General features: G+C 45.0%; 1 protein-coding gene across 2 annotated transcripts in view; it reads left to right on the top strand.

Annotated features, from left to right (window-relative positions):
- The first annotated feature begins 2,477 nt into the window (after positions 1 to 2,477).
- Positions 2,478 to 18,368, top strand: part of GDNF (glial cell derived neurotrophic factor) — a 29,344-nt gene continuing 13,453 nt past the window's right edge. The window contains exons 1-2 of one of the 2 annotated variants that reach the window (XM_027828069.3): positions 2,478 to 3,285; positions 7,566 to 7,763. In XM_027828069.3, coding sequence (XP_027683870.1) covers positions 7,592 to 7,763 — 172 coding nt within the window. In that variant the 5' untranslated portion in view covers positions 2,478 to 3,285; positions 7,566 to 7,591. The remainder of the gene's footprint in view (positions 3,286 to 7,565; positions 7,764 to 18,368) is intronic. The other variant, XM_043547415.1, reaches the window with a different exon arrangement.

The following is an 18,368-nucleotide window of genomic DNA, read 5'->3' as shown; positions in this document are numbered from 1 at the left end:
AATTGGTATTCTGTTATTGTTTAACAATGTGATTAGAATGGTGATTAATCACAACTGTTTTTAATCTCATGATTAATTGCAATTATTTTTTTTACTGTTTGACAGCCCTACTTTTCAACATTGCTCAAGAACAATGCAGCCATTCCAGACTTCTGCCAGTAAAACCTTCCCACCTCTAGGCTCCCCAACAATACTAAACAACATTACTATTACTAGAGCTGTCCTGACATCTCAGATAGTTGGTTTGCACAAGGAAAGAAACAAAACCACCTGCTAATGCCAGTGGGAAACAATGGCATATTGATATTGTTTTCCAAACCAAACGCCCGGTTTCTTTTTATGGGGAAATTGGCTAAAAATTAAAGCCCCAAGGTCTAGTAAATGGAAAAGGAACAAACTGATAGAGAACACATTTTCCCCCTGAGATGTTATTATAAATACCTAATGGAAGACAGACAGATAGTATTTTAAAGTATCCTTTTACCTAGAATGTACTCAGAGTTCGCTTATAATAAAATAATTCCCCCCCCCCCAACATTTAAATGTCACCCGTGCTGAAAGCAGAAATCTCCCTTTTCTAAGCTGATAATGCTATAAAGTACTATTTCTGTGGTTTCCCCTTTAATCTGTTGGATAAGGAAGTCACTAAGTCATTTGTGCTGCCAGTAATTGGCTTATCTCGTTGTCTGAGCCTGGCATGGTGTTTTACAAAACCCCTTTTGGTAGCCCAGTGTACTCCCTTGAATGCTAGCTCCTCGTTTTCAGTTTTCTAAAGCGGCTTTGTAGCTTCCTTTCCAGCTACTGCGTAGCACAGAAACAAGCCTCTATTGGAGGAGCGCAACTAAGAGGTTTTCAGGACCTGAGAATTGTTGGTAATATCCTCTTAGCTGTGTCCTTTTCCATTTCGAAAACCTTGATTTTTTTTTTTTTTTTGCACTCTCTCTTTTTAAACGGAGTTGACTGAAACTGGGATTTCGCCTTTTTTTACCTGCCTCCTCGCCAGTGCTATCGGTAGTTTCTTAATCAACTGCTACTGTAAAGAAAAAATTAAAAAAGCAAAGCACAAATGTTTCAGTGGGTCTCAGGCAAAGAGGCTTTTTTGTTTTGTCTGAGAGGAGGTTCTTCCTATTTTTCTATGACGGAAAGGATGAAAAATGATATTTAGAATCTGGAGGAATTTCTTTACCAGCTTACAACTTTTTTATGATCCATTAGTTAGTTATTGGTCACTCGCTACTTGAATGTTTCAGAGCCCTCAGTCTAAAGACATTACTTCTAAGACTACGCGGTAGATCTAATTACAGTTAAATAAAGGGGTAGTCCGGGCCTATAGCATTGGCCAGAAAGAGCGAGTGAGGCAGTCCATACTGATTCAAAGTTGCGGCACAAAACGTTATGTTTTCATTTCCTTGTAGGGTCAGGAAAGACACTGTCTTTCGCACGCTTTTGCTGCCGTTCCTCCTAAACCGTGGATCTTTGATTTTTAGCAAAAATTGCTTTATTTGCACAATCCCTGCGCCCTTCTCAATCCTGTTTCCCAGGCTCCCTTCTCTTAAATTGCATAACATGGGCTACAGAAGACTTCATGCCTCAGAACAACTGGATGAGTCATGAATACAAGAAGTATGGGTGTAAACTGAAGCTGTTTACACTTCCTTCGGCCTCCAGCTACTAAAATAGTAGAGATCGTCCATTGAACCCTCAGTTCAGCTTTTAAATCTCAGGAAATGTATAGGTCACGCAGTTTAAAGAGTTAGCAACACATTTAAGAGGCATTCTACATCTTAGAGGAAGCTAATATGTTAAGTAAATGAGACAGATCGTATTTCCTTTTATAATGACAATCTGCCTAATAGTGCCGTAGAAATCACCAGCAAAGCTTGCCGTTACGGTATAGGAATTACCTAACACGCGTGCTGTTCTTTGCACGGCTATACAGAAATTGGATTTAGCTCGGTCTAGTTACCTGGATCACCAAGAAATCAGGAAAAGCCTCTGAAATAGCAGGTCTCCTTACCCCTTTCTTTGACCCCCCCCCCCGCGCCTTTTCCCTAGCGTTCTGCTCACCTGCGAACCGCCCTGGCTAGGGATAAGGACCCGCTGCGGGTTTGGGGAACTTTGGATGAAATCAGTTTTAACGCAGCCTTCTTTGACCTGCTCCTTTAGAAATGATGTTACAGCTTTGGAATTGGGATGCGGAGTGTGTGTGCCTTTCTACCAAAGTGTGGTGTTATGTTACATCCGCTTGAAAATGCAGCCTAAGATGCCGGCCAACTTCAGAAGCCTTCTTCATTGCTTGCCATGTAATACATGATATGTAGAGCCTCTGACTTCAGCCAAGAGATATTTGGAAACTCTGTCGGATCCAGTGTTGGGAGCTAACGTGTGTTTAGATCCGAAAGCGAATCAGAGGAGGCAGCGGAGGGCACGTCACGAGAAGGGGCCCTATAAATCCATCTCCGTTGCTGCTTCGCCCTGGCAAATCGATTGCTTTGCACGTTGGCCTGCGCGCCCACATCTGCCCTCGTGTGAGACCCCTCCGGTGGCAGGTCCCAAAAGCGGATCGCTCCTACCAAGCGCTCTGACCCCACCGGATTAAAGTGGGTCCCGCGCAGGTTGCTGCCGGGAGGAGCTGGATGCTCTCGCACCAAGTTTGGATTGCAGGAGGGATCGCTCTTACTCTACACGTTCCTCTTGGATCTAACCTTTCAACGTGACGCGATCCCTTTCTGGAGGAGGAAGGCTTGCTGCGGCGCCGGCGGCTGCTAGCTGCAAATCTCAGCTCCAGCCTCGCTGCGCCCGCAAGCGGCTATTTCCCCGGCTCAGCTGTTTCTCGAGTGCATGTGCGAGCGCCCCGTTCCCCCTGGCCCAGCTGGCGTTCCAGGAGCCCTGATGTCTTCATCCGACTCCCCGCAGTTATTGATGGGGTGCCTTGCTCAGATTTCCAGGCGGGAGCTCAACCGCAGCATCCAGAGCCAGTTCTCGCTGCCAGGCGGCGCTTTGTGCGGCGCAGGCTGCTGCTGAGCTGGGACTCGGCTGCAGGGCAAGGATAGGCGAGAACCGGGGGCTGCCTCTGCTCTCCGCAGGGACCGCGCACCTGCGGCGGCGCGGGAGGGCGCACGGAGCGGTGCCGGCGGCAGCAGGCCCTTCCCCTGATCCGGGATTGTGAACTTTTCCCGAGCACCCCTTGGAGGATCCCGGAGCTGAGCCACATGCATCCCTTGGCGGCCGGCCGGGCTTCCTGGAGTTAATGTCCGTGCTGGGTCCGACGAGACCATCTCAAAGGTAAAGTGACGTCTCTGCCCTTGGCGAGACCCTGGGGTGGCGGCAGGGAAGGCGGGGGCGGAGGGTGGGGTGGCAGGGGGTCTGGATCGCTGGTCTTGAGGGGCACAGGGAGGAGCCAGGGCACCCATGGGAAATAAACAGGTTTAATATTCTTCCCCTCGGATCCTGGGAAGTAACCAGAGGGGCCTGCCTACGCCACCTGGGTCAATGCAAACATCTGCGCCGCTCCCTGCAGTTCTCGCACCTGGGCGCCCTGCCCGGGCCCGCAGCCAGAGCCGGGAGTTTAAAGCTCCTCCTGCCCCCGGCGGGGGGCCGGGGACGAATTTCTGCCCTTCCAGGCGTTTTCCAAGCAGTGAGGATTCTGCCGGAGCTTGGGCTCCTGCACCGCCGAGCTGGGGCTGACACTGGGTGATGGAGACTCGGTGTCACCCCAGCGCCGCTCGCCAGCCACGCCCCGTGCTGCAGCTCCGAGCACCTCCTGCCGCCGGTGTTTGTTCTTCGCTGGGCGAGGGTCCGCCACAGACGCTGCCTGGACCCGCGGTTGCAGGTGGCTGCGCGGCGCAGAAGCTGTTGGGGGAAGTTTAGGCACAAGGACCCGAAGGCACCGGCCAGCGAACCCCTTGTCATCCTCGCCAGCCTGCAGCGTCTCTTGCCAGACCCGGCAGCAAGAGTGCGCCCCACAGGACGGGCTGGAGGGGCTGGTGTGCCCAGGAGGCCAAGTATTTACACCGGAGTAAGCGATCCGGGAGGGATTCAGCCACGGACCCGGCCCCAGCAATCAACGCCGCCGTCTAAACTCCGCATCCACCCGTGCTGCTACCGGGCCAGCAGCAGCAAAGCGGGGGCTCCGCAGCACCTCGCTCAAGGCAGCTGAGGTCGAACTAAAGCGTGTGCAAATAAACCTTTCAACCAGGATTCATTTCACGCCCTCACAAAGCAATCGTTAGGCTCCCCACCCCTCCAGGGTCTAAAATAGTGCACAGGCATGAACATAGCGCTGGGAAACGCAGGGAACAGTTTCCTTGCTGTGATTCATCCCACTCTGTGAGGGATGTTTCCAGGGAGCTGACAGCTACCACCTCTGCTTGTTACATTATTCAATAGCCTGCTCATCGGAACTTCCCCAACGCATATTTGCCGAGGTCATTTTCCGCAGACAATGTACTAAGTATGGAGCGGAACTTTTAAGAGCCAAACAAAACTTTTGAAATCGCGGTATGAATTAAGAGGGAGTGTTGATGTGGCCACATGGTTTAACACAGACCGTGCAAGTCTTCTAAAGGCATCACCTATGTTGGTTTGCATCCCAGGATGCCTAGTTGTCCTTTACAGATGGTTTTTGCTACCCGATGGATAGGACTGAAACTTAGTGGCAGAGTTTTCCGGCAGCAATCCATGCGGGATCACGTTCACTCTTGTTGCTTTCCAAAGAGTAGCCTAAAAATACAAATTTCCCACTCCAAACATCATGCTGGGCTACCCAAACATAGTAACTTCTCCGTATTGTAATAGGTGGGTACACCGAGCTATCGCAGTTCGAGCGGCCGGTTTACACTGCCCTCTAGCGCCAGAAACGTAGTGTCCTAACACACAATAGCAATGAGCAGGTTACTAATCCACCACCGGCCCCAGCCCCCTTTTGTGCCTTTCCGCTTGGAGAAACTCTTCAGACACTCCTCATCACTTTAACTCCCGGTTTAGGGAAAGTGGAATCGCTTTCCTTGCTGAAATTTCTTCTCCACGTTCGGATTATTTTAGGGCAGCTCGTGACTGCTGAATTTCTGTTTTCTTCTCTCCTTTAAAAACAAGCAACAGAAAAGAAATAGCGCGCTGAAAGATTTGTTTTGAATAAAGCGGGCAAAGAAAATGACATGGATTTTGCAAGTGGTAGAGAACATGCGACTTAAACTTAGACCTACAGGAATGGATCTGTCTTATAAAGCAAGCTCAACGGGCGATGCGGTTTGGTGCAGATGCCTCTATCTTTATTGCAAAAAGAAAAGGAGTACTTGTGGCACCTTAGAGACTAACCAATTTATTTGAGCATAAGCTTTCGTGAGCTACAGCTCACTTCACATGAGCTGTAGCTCACGAAAGCTTATGCTCAAATAAATTGGTTAGTCTCTAAGGTGCCACAAGTACTCCTTTTCTTTTTGCGAATACAGACTAACAGGGCTGTTACTCTGAAAGCTATCTTTATTGAAATTCTTTAATGTACAATGACAGGGCAATAACAGAAAGTCAGGATGACATTCTGGACCCACACTAAAGTCAACCGAAAATTTACTATAGATTTCAAAGGGACAGGGATAGAAGCCTGCAAAAGTCTCTATAAGACTCCCGCATTATAGAGAATACGCAAAGAGCTGCCCAGGACAGCCTTGTTGGTGCCCTAAGGATGTCTGAGGCGGAGGAAGGATTGGGATAAGGTAGCCCAGTTCTGAACGGGAGATTGGTAGTATGAACGCATTAGCCCCAGAGATGGCAGCTCTGGTATTGGACGGAGAAAGAGGGATTTCACCTAATGGGAGGAGAGAGAATTGAATTTTCTTTGTTAAATATTCCCCATTCCAAACCCTGCTGTGCAAATCGTCTGAGTGCTGAATGCAAATCCATTTGTTAAAACCCCTCCCATCGTGCAGAAAGGAAAACACTCAAATGGGGCGTTCTTCCTGAGTCAGAAGGGAAATCGGTTGCAGTTAAATGGGGGAGGGGGTGAAAGCTTTAGAGAGGCTGGTGTTTTAGGTGGTTCTTTACTTTCAAATGTATCATGGTCCTGGAGTTGATAGATTTAACACAACTAATGTAGTTCTCTGAATTACTCCCAAATATTAAGGGAGGAAAGGGCCTTGCTTAGGTTTTTTAAAGTTTTTGTGTTTTAATATATTTTTATGACAGCTGACAAATTGTAAAGGGGCTTCAGGAAGCGACATTAATTTCTTATTTATATTACAATCAACATCCCTGGCTAGTCAGGGTTAATTGCAAGTGTCCTGACTGAGGCAAAGTCTGACCGCAGAGAGGTCAAAGTAAGATTTGCCAGATCTGACCCCACATTAACGAAATCCGAACAAATCAGTTTCAGTGAGTTTCCTCTCCAAAGACAAAAATACGAACAGGCGAAAGCTAACATCTGCTAGACAAGGAGGATGGAAAATACACGAATCTGCCCAGACCTAGGTGTTTGCGAAGAGCGGAGCACTGGCTGGAGTGGAGTCGATGTAAATAAAGCAACAACAGATTTCTCCCACATGTCTGGGATGGGAGCAGCCCCCTTGCACCCTCCTGCTGCCCATAACATTTTACTATCAAAAGCCTGAAAGTTGCCAAATCCCTTCTTTGATGTAAAAGCCAGTGTGATGGATTTAAATTGCAACGCGACTGGTTTTCTAGAATATACGCTTAAACCCAACCTGGATTCCCATTACGAGCCACGACGATTTGTATCACAGAAAGAGTTCGACTTTCGAGCTCCTGGCCTCCACCTACTCCCCTTCCCGTGCGTGATTATCATCAGGGACATTTCAGTGCCTCTTAGACTTAATCCCGCCGCTCCCCTGCTTTCCAATCGCCTCCACACAGCCAGGTACTGGGGTGTCGGCCTTGGGGACGGGTCAGTACAGCCGTGGGCAGAGAAGAGGGATTTAGCGAGCGGGCGGGTGTCTGCCCTGCCCATTGCAAGGAGGCAGCGTGTCAGACGTTCCTCCTTGGCTCCTCGTGAGCCTGAATCCGTGGGATGGGGGCAGCGTCTCTCCAGGACCGGCTGGGTTTCGTAACGAGCCCCCGCCCCTCCCCAAACCCTTTGGGTTTATTAAAAGGCCCCAAGAGACGCAAACAGCCCCAGCGTTTTCTGGGCAGACCCTCGGCTGAGCTTCAGAGCGATACGGGCGAGCAGAGGGCTGGGTTTGTGTGAACCTCCTCATAAGAATCAGATCAGCTGGCATGGCCGGCTGCTGGGGGGCGGGGGGGGGGGGTGAGGTCAGGGCCCTGGCAGGCCCCCTGGTCTGTGCACGGCTCGGTTATGGGATTCTCTGGAATCCCCCGCGCAGGAGGCTGGGCTGGAGCGAACCTTTTCCCCCTGGTGGGACTTGATCGTTTTCACTCCAGCACCTGCGCTCGATCGAAGGCTTGTGAGAAGGCGCCGAGCGCACAGGCGCGTCCGGGCGAGGGCCACCGGCGCGCTGGCTCTGGCACTGGGGGAGCCCGGAGCGCAGAGCAGAGCGAGCTCCCCGCGGGCGCACAGCGAGCGCGGAGCTAACCTTGTGTCTCCTCTTCGCCAGGGGCCTGTGTCGGAAGGAAATCTAAGATGACGTTATGGGATGTTGTGGCTGTCTGCGTGGTGCTGCTCAGCACGGTCTCCACATCCCCGCTGCCCGCCGGTAAGACGCCTCCCGAGGGGCCCCCTTCAGTGGTAGAGGGGCCTGAAGACGATCACTCCCCCATCAGCCTGCCGCCTCCCTATGCTGTGCAAAGTGACTGTAAGAAACGTTCCCCTTCATAGTCACCGCTGTCTGTCTTACTAAACCCCTTTCCAGTGTCTGACCCCGCGCGCGGGGAGCTCGCTGCGCGGAGCGCCCCATGACTGTGTGACTACAACTGCGGGGCGGGCGCCCACCCCCAGTCACGCGGGGCGCTGGGCAGGGCGGGGGTCGGGGCATTCTAACTGAGGTGCAGGTGCTACACCTGCTCCCATCCCGTGTGCATGGTTGTATCAGAGGATTTCTTCAAAAAAACCTGTTTTCCTATTTGTTGCTCCCCTGTGAAAGATCCATGCAAAGGAGGGGGAATCGCTGAACTGATCCCAAATAGGAAACACTTCTTTTCCCCTCTAATCTCTTTTCAGTTCTAAAAATCTCATTGTTATTTATTGTTTGTATGAAAATAGCACCTAGAACCCTCAGCCAAGATTGGGAGCCCATCCTACAAAGCACTGTACAAACAGGTAGGGCTGCTACTGACCTCAGTTAAATCCACCTTTATTCCAAAATAAGATTGTCCACATCAGACTTATACTGAAATAAGAAAGGGTTTTAGAAAACTGATGTAGTTAAATCAGTGTAAGCCTGTCTGTAGACCAGCCCACAGTAAGAGACAGTTTACAATCTATATTCTAGGTAATAATAAATAATAATAATACCTAAACAACAAAAGGTCTCCAAGAAAAGCATTTTCAGCGAGCAGTGTAATTTCTCAATACACAGTGTGCTCCTTTAAAGTTGGCATTAATATGACTCAGTAAGCAGTGGCAACATACACAAGTTAAACTTGGAAGTATTCAATTAACATGAAGGGCCTTGTCCTAAACCCATCAAAGCAAAGACCCAGAATTGAGACTGCCCACTATGTCTTTAACTAATTCTCTTCCCTGCTTAGATGCTGTAATTTACAGGATACTAGAGTTACAACCGTGTTGAGGAACACATTTATAACACATCTTGAGATTGTAGCACAATTCTATCCCATCCACACAGACAGTGCTGCTCCTGGGTGCAAATGATGCAAGAGTTGCCTTCCTTGCAGTTACCCTTTAGTACCGACTTTCCATTCTCTGTTCCCACTGCTTTGGCTTCAGCCTCTCTCCCCTCCCTCCCCACACACATGTGTGTTCTTCCTTCTCTAATCTTCTCTCCTCTTTCTCATTTTCCTCCCATTGAAATCTTTCCCAGGCCTCGCTCTCCTCTCTTTCGAGCTGAACTTCTCACTGTTCCATGAATGACAGCATCCTGTCTGTCTCAGTCCCTCATCAGATGCAAGATGACCAAAAGAACTCCTCCCTAGTTTTCTTCTTCTTGCATGGATTGCTGAGGCTTTATGATGCTGCGATCTTCCTCTACATTGTGGTACATGGAAAGAAGGGTGTATGTGCAGTGGAAGATTCCACAAAACCTCAGGATCTGCTTTGCTGGCATTTGTGCCAGTCTCCCCTACTCTAGTTGCAGCTGTTTCAGTTCTGTAGGAAGAAAAAAGCATTCAGAAAGTTGTACTAGTAACTTTACATGACAACAAATCAGTTCAGGGTGGTGAGATATCAGTGTTCCATTGTTCTGGGTCCTACAAATGAGGCCTAGAACTATTTTGTATAACACCATCCCCTCTATTAAGACATTTAAAAATATGTTATTCCACCTAAACCATCCACTCCACAGCAAGTAGAGGAGACAGACAGGTAGCAGAAGCACTAATCACTTACCCACTAGGTCTAGTCTATTTCCAATATGAGGATAACCAAACTTCTCATTGTTGTTTGGGTATCTTGTAGATTAAGGAGTGAGATGTCCATCATGTGGGCCTTGTGTTTCAGGTGAATCATGGCAGGATGAGTGAGCAGTGTCTTCCAGAAGTATGTGCCCAGTGTAGAGCCAAGCAGAGATGGACAATGGGTCTGATCCAGTACGTCAGTTCCTATGTTCCTACTAGGGAAATTATCCACAGAAACCTGAGCAGTATGCTCTTGCACTGTTCAAACCTACAATGGAAATCACAAATAGATGGGCCTGGGTGCAAAGAGAAGATGAGCATTGCTACTCACCCTGAGATTAAAGCTGGATAAGTGAGTCTCTCTTTTTGTGTTCTTTTCCCAAGACTGGTGAAATATTCATGCTCAGAGAAACTCCTGTATTGACTACATCGATGAGCCTGATAAATAGCAGGGGTTTGCTGAGCTGATTGGCTATATGCTGATATTCCAGCCTAATTAGTTAAATACCTTGATTCACTTTATTACTGTTTCTGTTTTAAAAATGTGTGGCATCTGGATGCCATTCTGAAAACACCGGGCCTAATAAGCTAACAATATCCAAAATGACAGGTTTCAGAGTAGCAGCTGTGTTAGTCTGTATTTGCAAAAAGAAAAGGAGTACTTTTGGCACCTTAGAGACTAACCAATTTATTTGAGCATAAGCTTTTGTGAGCTACAGCTCACTTCATCAGATGCATAAAGTGGAAAATACAGTGAGGAGCTTTATATGTCAGTGCACTTCTGCCCACAGTGGTTTTTGGGTTCCACCATAATAAGAAAAGGTGTAGGCAGAACTCAAAGTACTATAACTGGCTTTTGAGTCAGGGATTGTATTTTGATAGCAGGGACTGGGGGAGTCTGAGTCAGGATGGGATGAACGCCATTAGTGTGTAGACAGAGGGCATGCTAGTGTATTCCATTTCACTGAAAGCTATTTTCACCATTACAATAACCAAAAAAAGTCCACTAGAGGTTTCGCCATGTGCTATTGATTTTATGTGGAAAGTGCTCATACCAATACAATACCGAGAGAGAGAGATCAAAGACTCAGGCACTTTTTAACGGGTTCCCCTTCCACAGTTATCTTCCTCAATCTGCTCTCCTGACTTTGGTCCCATTCTCTTCCACACATCATTCAGTGTGTGTGTGTGTCTCTCTCTCTCACCCACACATGCATCCCAACACAATAAATGGGTTGAACACTACCTGTAATGGGAGTCAATGGCTTCTCCTCCTCTTTGTGGATCTTCATCCTCCCTCTCCTCTCTGAAATATGCGTCGCTCTCCAATATGCTGCCAGGAGCAATGGTTAGCCTTGTTCCGGTTCAGCTCCCTAGAAGGAGGGGTACTTTGTCCAGCAGTGGCCTGAGCCATAGTTGGAGTTGTCAGCTCAGTTATACCAGGACTTCCACATTTTCATCTTTCCTCACTTCACTGCATCATTTTGTCCATGAGGTGCTCTGAGAGGTGCTGATAGTGCTCTGAGACCACAAGATTATGTAGCACCAAATTCAGATTGGCCTGAAAGTTTCCCTTGCTCCAGATTATGAGCAAGGTCTGACCAGGTGTACTGTGATGACCCCTCCATTTCAGATCAGTGGTCATGAGTAATGTGCACCAGCAGTACAGGCTTCAGCTATATGATTAAAGTAGACACCAGCTTGTTCAATGTAGCCTGCACTAATTACAGAGCATTTTAAATCAGCCCCCTGCTTCTTGATCATGTAACCAGAAGAGCCATATGGGATAGTTTGTGACAGGGGGATAGAATTTCTGGAGGACATATGCATAATGGCACATGCAATACATAGGGCAATGCAGTGTGGGATATTTTGTTATAGTGACTGAGAGGAAGCTATCCTAGTTATATAGGCATGATCAAAGGGTCCTGTATGAGCAAGAGTGGCACGCAATTAGCTTCTATAGATACTATGTATTGTGTGAACACAAAACACATTATAAATAGAACTATGTCAATAATTGGATACATAGTGGTTAAATGGCTATGTTGTTTAGCCCTACCTATGAAAGCAAACCTAGTGTTAGGCATATGTATTTTCTAACTGGTACATCAACATGGCTGTAACTGTAGGGTAAATGGAATCCCAAGTCAGATAGACCATTACCTACAATGTGATCACTGGCACAGGGGGAGCACAGTGTAAGATCTAGCTGTGTACTTAAAAAAAAAAAAAAAACAAGAAATAAAAAAAAAAAACTGTAGGAGCTTCTCTCTGTAAAAAGGCAGATGATGTTCTTATAAGTTGCAGTACCTGAGGTACAGTTAGATTGTTGACTAGTGATTTGATTTCAGGAATTTGTTATGTGTTAAAGATAATTTAGTGTTAGGCCATTTAACATCTTTAGCTGGAGCATAGGCGCTGACTCTGTAGGTGCTCCAGGACTCAATCACCCACTGAAAAAATAGGGGGTGAAAAATAGGGGGTGCTCAGGACCTGCAGGGCTAGATTAATCTTTTGTGGGCCCCACCTCTCAGACCATGGCTCCACCCCCCACTCTGCCCTGAGGCCCCATCCCTGCTTGGCCTCTCCTGCCAAGGCCCTGCCAGCCACTTGCACAGGGAAGAGGGGGCGGAGAGGAGTACCCCCCCGCAAAAACAAAAACAAAAGTCAGTGCCTGTGAGCTGGAGTGTTTTTATTTACTATATTAGAAACACAGAGGAAATGTTGAATAGCCAGGATATGATACTGGAATGCAAGGTCTTCAGGATAAGACTTGTCTTTCTATTTTGATGCTATGTAGAGATGAACACATTGTTAGTGCTAAACAAATGATATGTTCTTATCTAAATAGACTTTATTCTATATACCATTTGTTAGACACGTACAATACACCATCATTCCATTCTGTGTCAAATACAGTGTCTAATACATTCCCAAGGAGGGTGCTTTTAAAGAGCTAACATTAAAATGACTGAGTCCTTCAAAAGGAAATAAATGTACAAGTATATATTTTTCTCATTATTCATATTTTAAAACTATATATTTACTTAAAGCATATTCAAGGGAAATTCTTGGAATTCAGCTGTTCAGATGACCACGGACCAAAAGATGGGAAAGAAGTTATAAGGCTACTACAGTGTGATGCTCAAATGGATGCAGTTTAAAATATTGTGTAAACTGTTCTGATCCCCATTAGGACTGCAGAAACTAGAATTCAGAAATAATAATCTCTGCTGGACCTGCTTGAAAAAGATGTAGAGTTGTACAGGAATCTCATAATTCTGAGATAATATCCTAATGGCAATCAGTAAGATAATATTAAATAATGCAGTTATATGAATCCTCAGTTTTATCAGACATTAAAATAGAGTGGGTTTCAAAATGTTTAATGGTGGCAAAACCAGTTAATCCTTGACACTGGAAAGATATAACAGGACTAGAATGGATCTTCTTAGATGTAAAAGATGCATCTAATGAAAAAGCAATATATGGCAAGCAGAATAAAAGGGAAGATTTCAATGAAACATGGAAACCATTCCCTAGTTATAAAGATGGAAAACAGAAGTAAACAAACCGCTAGATACTTTAGACAGGTTCATACAGGATATTCAGTTGCACAAAAAATATTACAGGAGACTTAGTGTGTTTTAAGGTAAAAGAATGAAAATGAACTATGTAATGATAAAAACAATGAGGAGTCCTTGTGGAACCTTAGAGACTAACAAATTTATTTGGGCATAAGCTTTCATGGGCTAAAACCCACTTCAGCAGATGCATGGAGTGAAAAATACAGTAAGCAGTATATATATGAAAAGAATGGAGTTGCCTTAGCAAGTGGGGGGGTCAGTGCTAACGAGGCCAATGCAATCAAGGTGGACGTCGTCCATTTCCAACAGTTGACAAGAAGGTGTGAGTATCAGCAGAGGGAAAATTACTTTTTGTAGTGACCCATCCACTCCCAGTCTTTATTCAGGCCTAATTTGATGGCGTCCAGTTTGCAAATTAATTCCAGTTCTGCAGTTTCTCGTTGAAGTCTATTTTTGAAGTTTTTTTGTTGAAGAATTGCCACTTTTAAATCTGTTATTGAGTGTCCAGGGAGATTGAAGTGCTCTCCTACTGGTTTTTGAATGTTACAATTCTTGATATCTGAATTGTGTCCATTTATTCTTTTGAGTAGAGACTGTCTGGTTTGGCCAATGTACATGGCAGAGGGGAATTCCTGGCACATGATGGCATATATCACATTCGTAGATGTGCAGGTGAATGAGCCCCTGATGGTGTGGCTGATGTGGTTAGGTCCTATGATGGTGTCCCTTGAAGAGATATGTGGACAGAGTTGACAACGGGGTTTGTTGCAGGGATTGGTTACCGGGTTAGTGTTTTTGTTGTGCGGTGTGTGGTTGCTGGTGAGTATTTGCTTCAGGTTGGGGGGCTGTCTGTAAGCGAGGACTGGCCTGTCTCCCAAGGTCTGTGAGAGTGAGGGATTGTCCTTCAGGATAGGTTGTAGATCCTTGATGATGCGCTGGAGAGGTTTTAGTTGGGGGCTGTAGGTGACGGCTAGTGGCATTCTGTTACTTCTTTGTTGGGCCTGTCCTGTAGTAGGTGACTTCTGGGTACCCTTCTGGCTCTGTCAATCTGTTTCTTCACTTCACCAGGTGGGTATTGTAGTTTTAAGAACACTTCATAGAGATCCTGTAGGTGTCGATAGATTCTGTTACAAATTTCAGTAAAGATTTTTTTAAAAGGGTATAAGGTCCCGCCTCAACTCAGCTTAAGCATTTGCTTAATTATCTCTCTTTTCGGCACAACACTTAAATATGTGCTTAACTTTAAGACTGTAATTAAATTTCTTTGAAGTCAATGGGATTTAAGAACATGCATAAGCGCTGTTTGAGTAGGATTTAAGCATGTGTTTAAAAATGAACGCCTGTTAAGTGCTTTGCTGAATCCGGGCATAGCTGCAGAACAGAAGGGATTCCGAAATCTTTTCATAATGCAGGCCACGTCTTAACAGAGAATTTTTCTTGTGGATATATTCCCTCTGATTCACAAATGACACATAGCACATTCCCTCTCATTGATAAATGTGAGGACCACCTTCGCTCCCATTCACAATCACGTAACAACTCTCTAGTGACAACAATTGCCTACCTGGAAAAGTTATATTAGGTCTGGATGTTTGGCCATATTTTAATACTGTGTGGAAACTGGGAAAGGATAAGAGCCATCCTGTGAACAGACTCGTCACTGCAGACTCGTCACTGTCAAGTGCTCCATGGGCTACCAGTGGTCCATGGATCACAGTTTGGGATGCCCTGCAGTAGAACACGTGGCACCTGTTTTAGTTCTATGCGCTATTTATTGTAATAGTATGAAAACATTATCAGCTTGTATGCTAACAGGTTTCATACTGAGAAACATACATGCTAATAGGATGTTCATTATCCAGACACAAACTCTAAAAATGCTGAAATTTGGGAAGTAAAAGAGCATAATAGAAAAATACAGTATTATTCATAATGCAAAACCATCACTGAAATCAACTGAGATTCACATAGTCAGGGTTCAATCATGGCTTTGCTACAAGCCCTGTGCATGGGGTAGTATGGTAGTGTACTGTTCCAGGAACAACCTGGCAAGCAGACTATGAAAGAGGCACAATCTGCCTCCTGGACCTTGTGCCTGTTCCTGGGCCAGAATGCATTTGATTGATATTGATTAGATATTATGTATTTTAATTGGGGAGATAATTCTATATTTTTTTTGCCAATACATTTTTCACCTTGAATATGTTAATAGTAGTAGATTGGCAGCTAGGTCACTCTGGTGAGGGGCTTTGATGACATTACTTGAGAGCTGAACTGCGGGAGGATTTTTGTACCAGAAATCCCAGAAGGAATTTCTTTGTATGGCCATCACAGACTACTCTCCTAGAAATCTCAGTAATGTCTATTAGCTGGCTACATGCTCATTGCTATAGTGCTGGCTAATAGCAAGAGGCTCATAGGTTTCAGGTGCTGCTAGAGTAATAAACACCTATTTAAGGTTCTCAGATACCATAGTGATGAGATTGTTATAAAAATAGTGATGAAACAGAATATTCAGCTTACAGACATGTGAACCTGCCTGACACTGGACATGTACTTCAGTGATACAGATTCCCATACTTGTTTTAGAACAATACAAGGGTTTAGAGAGGAGGAATGGTCCAGGGGTTAAAACATAAGAACGGCCATATTGGGTCAGACCAAAGGTCCACCTAGCCCAGTATCCTGTGGCAATGGACTGGGGTTCTGTTCCCAGTTCTATCACTGACCTGCTGTGTGACTTAGGGCAGGTCACCTCATCTCTGTTTCTTCTCTCACCCTTTGCCTGTCTTGTCTATTCACATCGTAAGCTCTGAAGGGAAGAGATGGTCTCTTAGTATAGTACCTATCACAATGGGGACTTGATTTCAGATGTGGCCTCTAGGTGCTACCACAATAGATAAATTAAAATAAATCATAATGCTTTCTCTGAAAAACTGCCACATTATAATTAGTTAAAAGTAACACTTTTCCATACTATAAGCCTTTAATAAAAATCTATGTATCTATACTTATTCAGATTGGCAGGATGTACTTTCTTCAAGACTGGTACAACTATTGCCATTAGACAGTCATTCGGTAATGCCTCTTGCTCCCATACCTTCTTATATATTTTTCCTATTGCTTTGATAGCACTTGCCCTGTTGACTTTTAGCAGCTTAGCTGTTGTTATCGTCTATTCCTGGAGCTTTCCCATTTTTTAATGGTTCCACTGCTTTTTCTATTTCTTCGTCTGATGGTGGTTTGGTGGTGATATCCATACAGCCTTATACGTTGCCCTGTTTATCTAGATGTCCAGAATGTTTGCATCTGAATGAATACAAGGTTCAGCACTTTGTCAAAAATGCTCCTTCCATACTTTCAGCTCCACTTCAGAATTTGTCAGTTCAACAAATTAGCCTCTCTTCCCGCTAGGATCATTGGCCTGATTGTGTTTCCATACAACTTAACTTTATTGTATATCATTTTCATATCTTGTTTTCTTGATGCCTCCTGTAGTTGCTGAGCATCTTCTTTCCAGAATTTTTGCTTATCCAATCTTTGTGATTTCTTCATCACTTTATGCAATACTGTACTTATTATCATCAGTACTGGGAAATATCATGATGTAGATAACAGTCAACAGATTATGACCAGTTTTAGGGGCAGCAGTAAGGCCCGTGTGGCTTCAGAGCAGGCTGCAGTTGCATTGATCAGATATTCACAGTCTGACAGTTAATGGAAAAAAGTGAGAATGGGGATTAGAGACATTTGTTGTTTTCTTTGACTTCACAGAAGCATTTGATTCAGTTTGGAGGGAAGCATTATGGAAAGTAGTAAAATCATGTAGTGTTCCAGATAGGATAACTGCAATTATAAAAGTTATGTACAAAGATTCCTACAGTGCCATAAGAACAAATGGAAAATTAAGCAATTGGTTCAAGTCAAAGCAAGGGGACAAGGATTCACCTATGTTTTCATCATTTCTTAAACTGGACATTAAGAATGATAGGTGATTTGGATGGTGTAACACTGGGTAATCTAGAGTTAAGCTCTTTAGTTTATGTAGATAACATTGTACAATTGGCAGACACATTTGAATTAATGATTATACTCTACTTTGGAAAATTGTTGTGGTCGACTGACTTACAATATATGCCAAGAAGACAAAGTGGTTGTATCTTGGACAAGGGACAATAGATGAATTGTTGAAATGCAGCAGCCAGTGAAGTCACAGAACAAGTAAAATATTATATGTATTTAGGAAGCTTGATAAGTGCTGATGGTTCCATCAAGAATGAAGTTAAAAGAAGATGTGCTTTAGATACAAGTGCTGCATGGAAGCTGATGCACAGAAATTGATGAAATTATGGACTGATAAAAACATTACATTTAGTACCAAAAGTGAAAAAAAACGATGTACTAACCGGTGTATTAACAGTATTACTTTATAGTATGAATGGCAGCTGCATTAAAAGGAAAAAAACATCAGAAGTCTGAAGGCAGTAGAGATGAGACTTCTTTGGAAGATAGCAAGTATAAGATGAAATAATGTTAAGACAAACGAAGAAATTAGAAGGAGAGTAGGATGTCAAATCAGGATATGGATGTCAGGTACTCAGCTGCCTCTGGGCTTGGTTGCCTGGCAATCACATGAGCTCTGCTGCCCAATAAACCCTCACTATGTGACTGTGCTCCCTGGTTGGACAAAAGAGCCAACAGATCACCATTTAAGCCTTGTAGGAACAGCGGCACAGTGGCTGTTCAATGCGTTCCATACCTGCAGCTGCACCAAACCTGCTTCCAGCCCTAATCCCTGCCTACTTCTGAACTCCTAACTCCTGGCTCTGATCACTAGATTGTCCCCTGACCATGACTCTGGTTCTGCTCTTTGGTTCTGTTCTGGTTCCCAACTCCTGGCTCTGACCATTGGCTTGTCTCCTGACCACAAGTCCAGTTCTGCCCAACAGATTCTGTTCCAACCACTAGGACACACCATCCACATCTCAGTGTGTGACAATGGGATTAGCAACAACTGAGAAAGATTATGATGGTGAGAACACTGCAGAAAAACAGATGATAACATGCCAAAGAAAATAATGCAAATGCAATCTGACCTAGAGGCCAACCACCGACTAGATGGAGGAACATTTTATGCAGGAATATGACCAGGCTGGGCTTAATGAAGAAACAAGTCCTGAACAGGAATGAATGGTGACATTGTATTGCTTCCTGTGTCTGCAAAGATGTCCTGGGATGAGATGAAGAAGAAAAATCTAACTGTCCAACAAAAGTATTTTTGCTGGTTGGACTAAT

The sequence above is a fragment of the Chelonia mydas genome, chromosome 5, assembly GCF_015237465.2.
Source record: "Chelonia mydas isolate rCheMyd1 chromosome 5, rCheMyd1.pri.v2, whole genome shotgun sequence".
NCBI lineage: Eukaryota > Metazoa > Chordata > Testudines > Cheloniidae > Chelonia > Chelonia mydas.
This window is presented reverse-complemented; position numbering and strand designations above follow the sequence as displayed.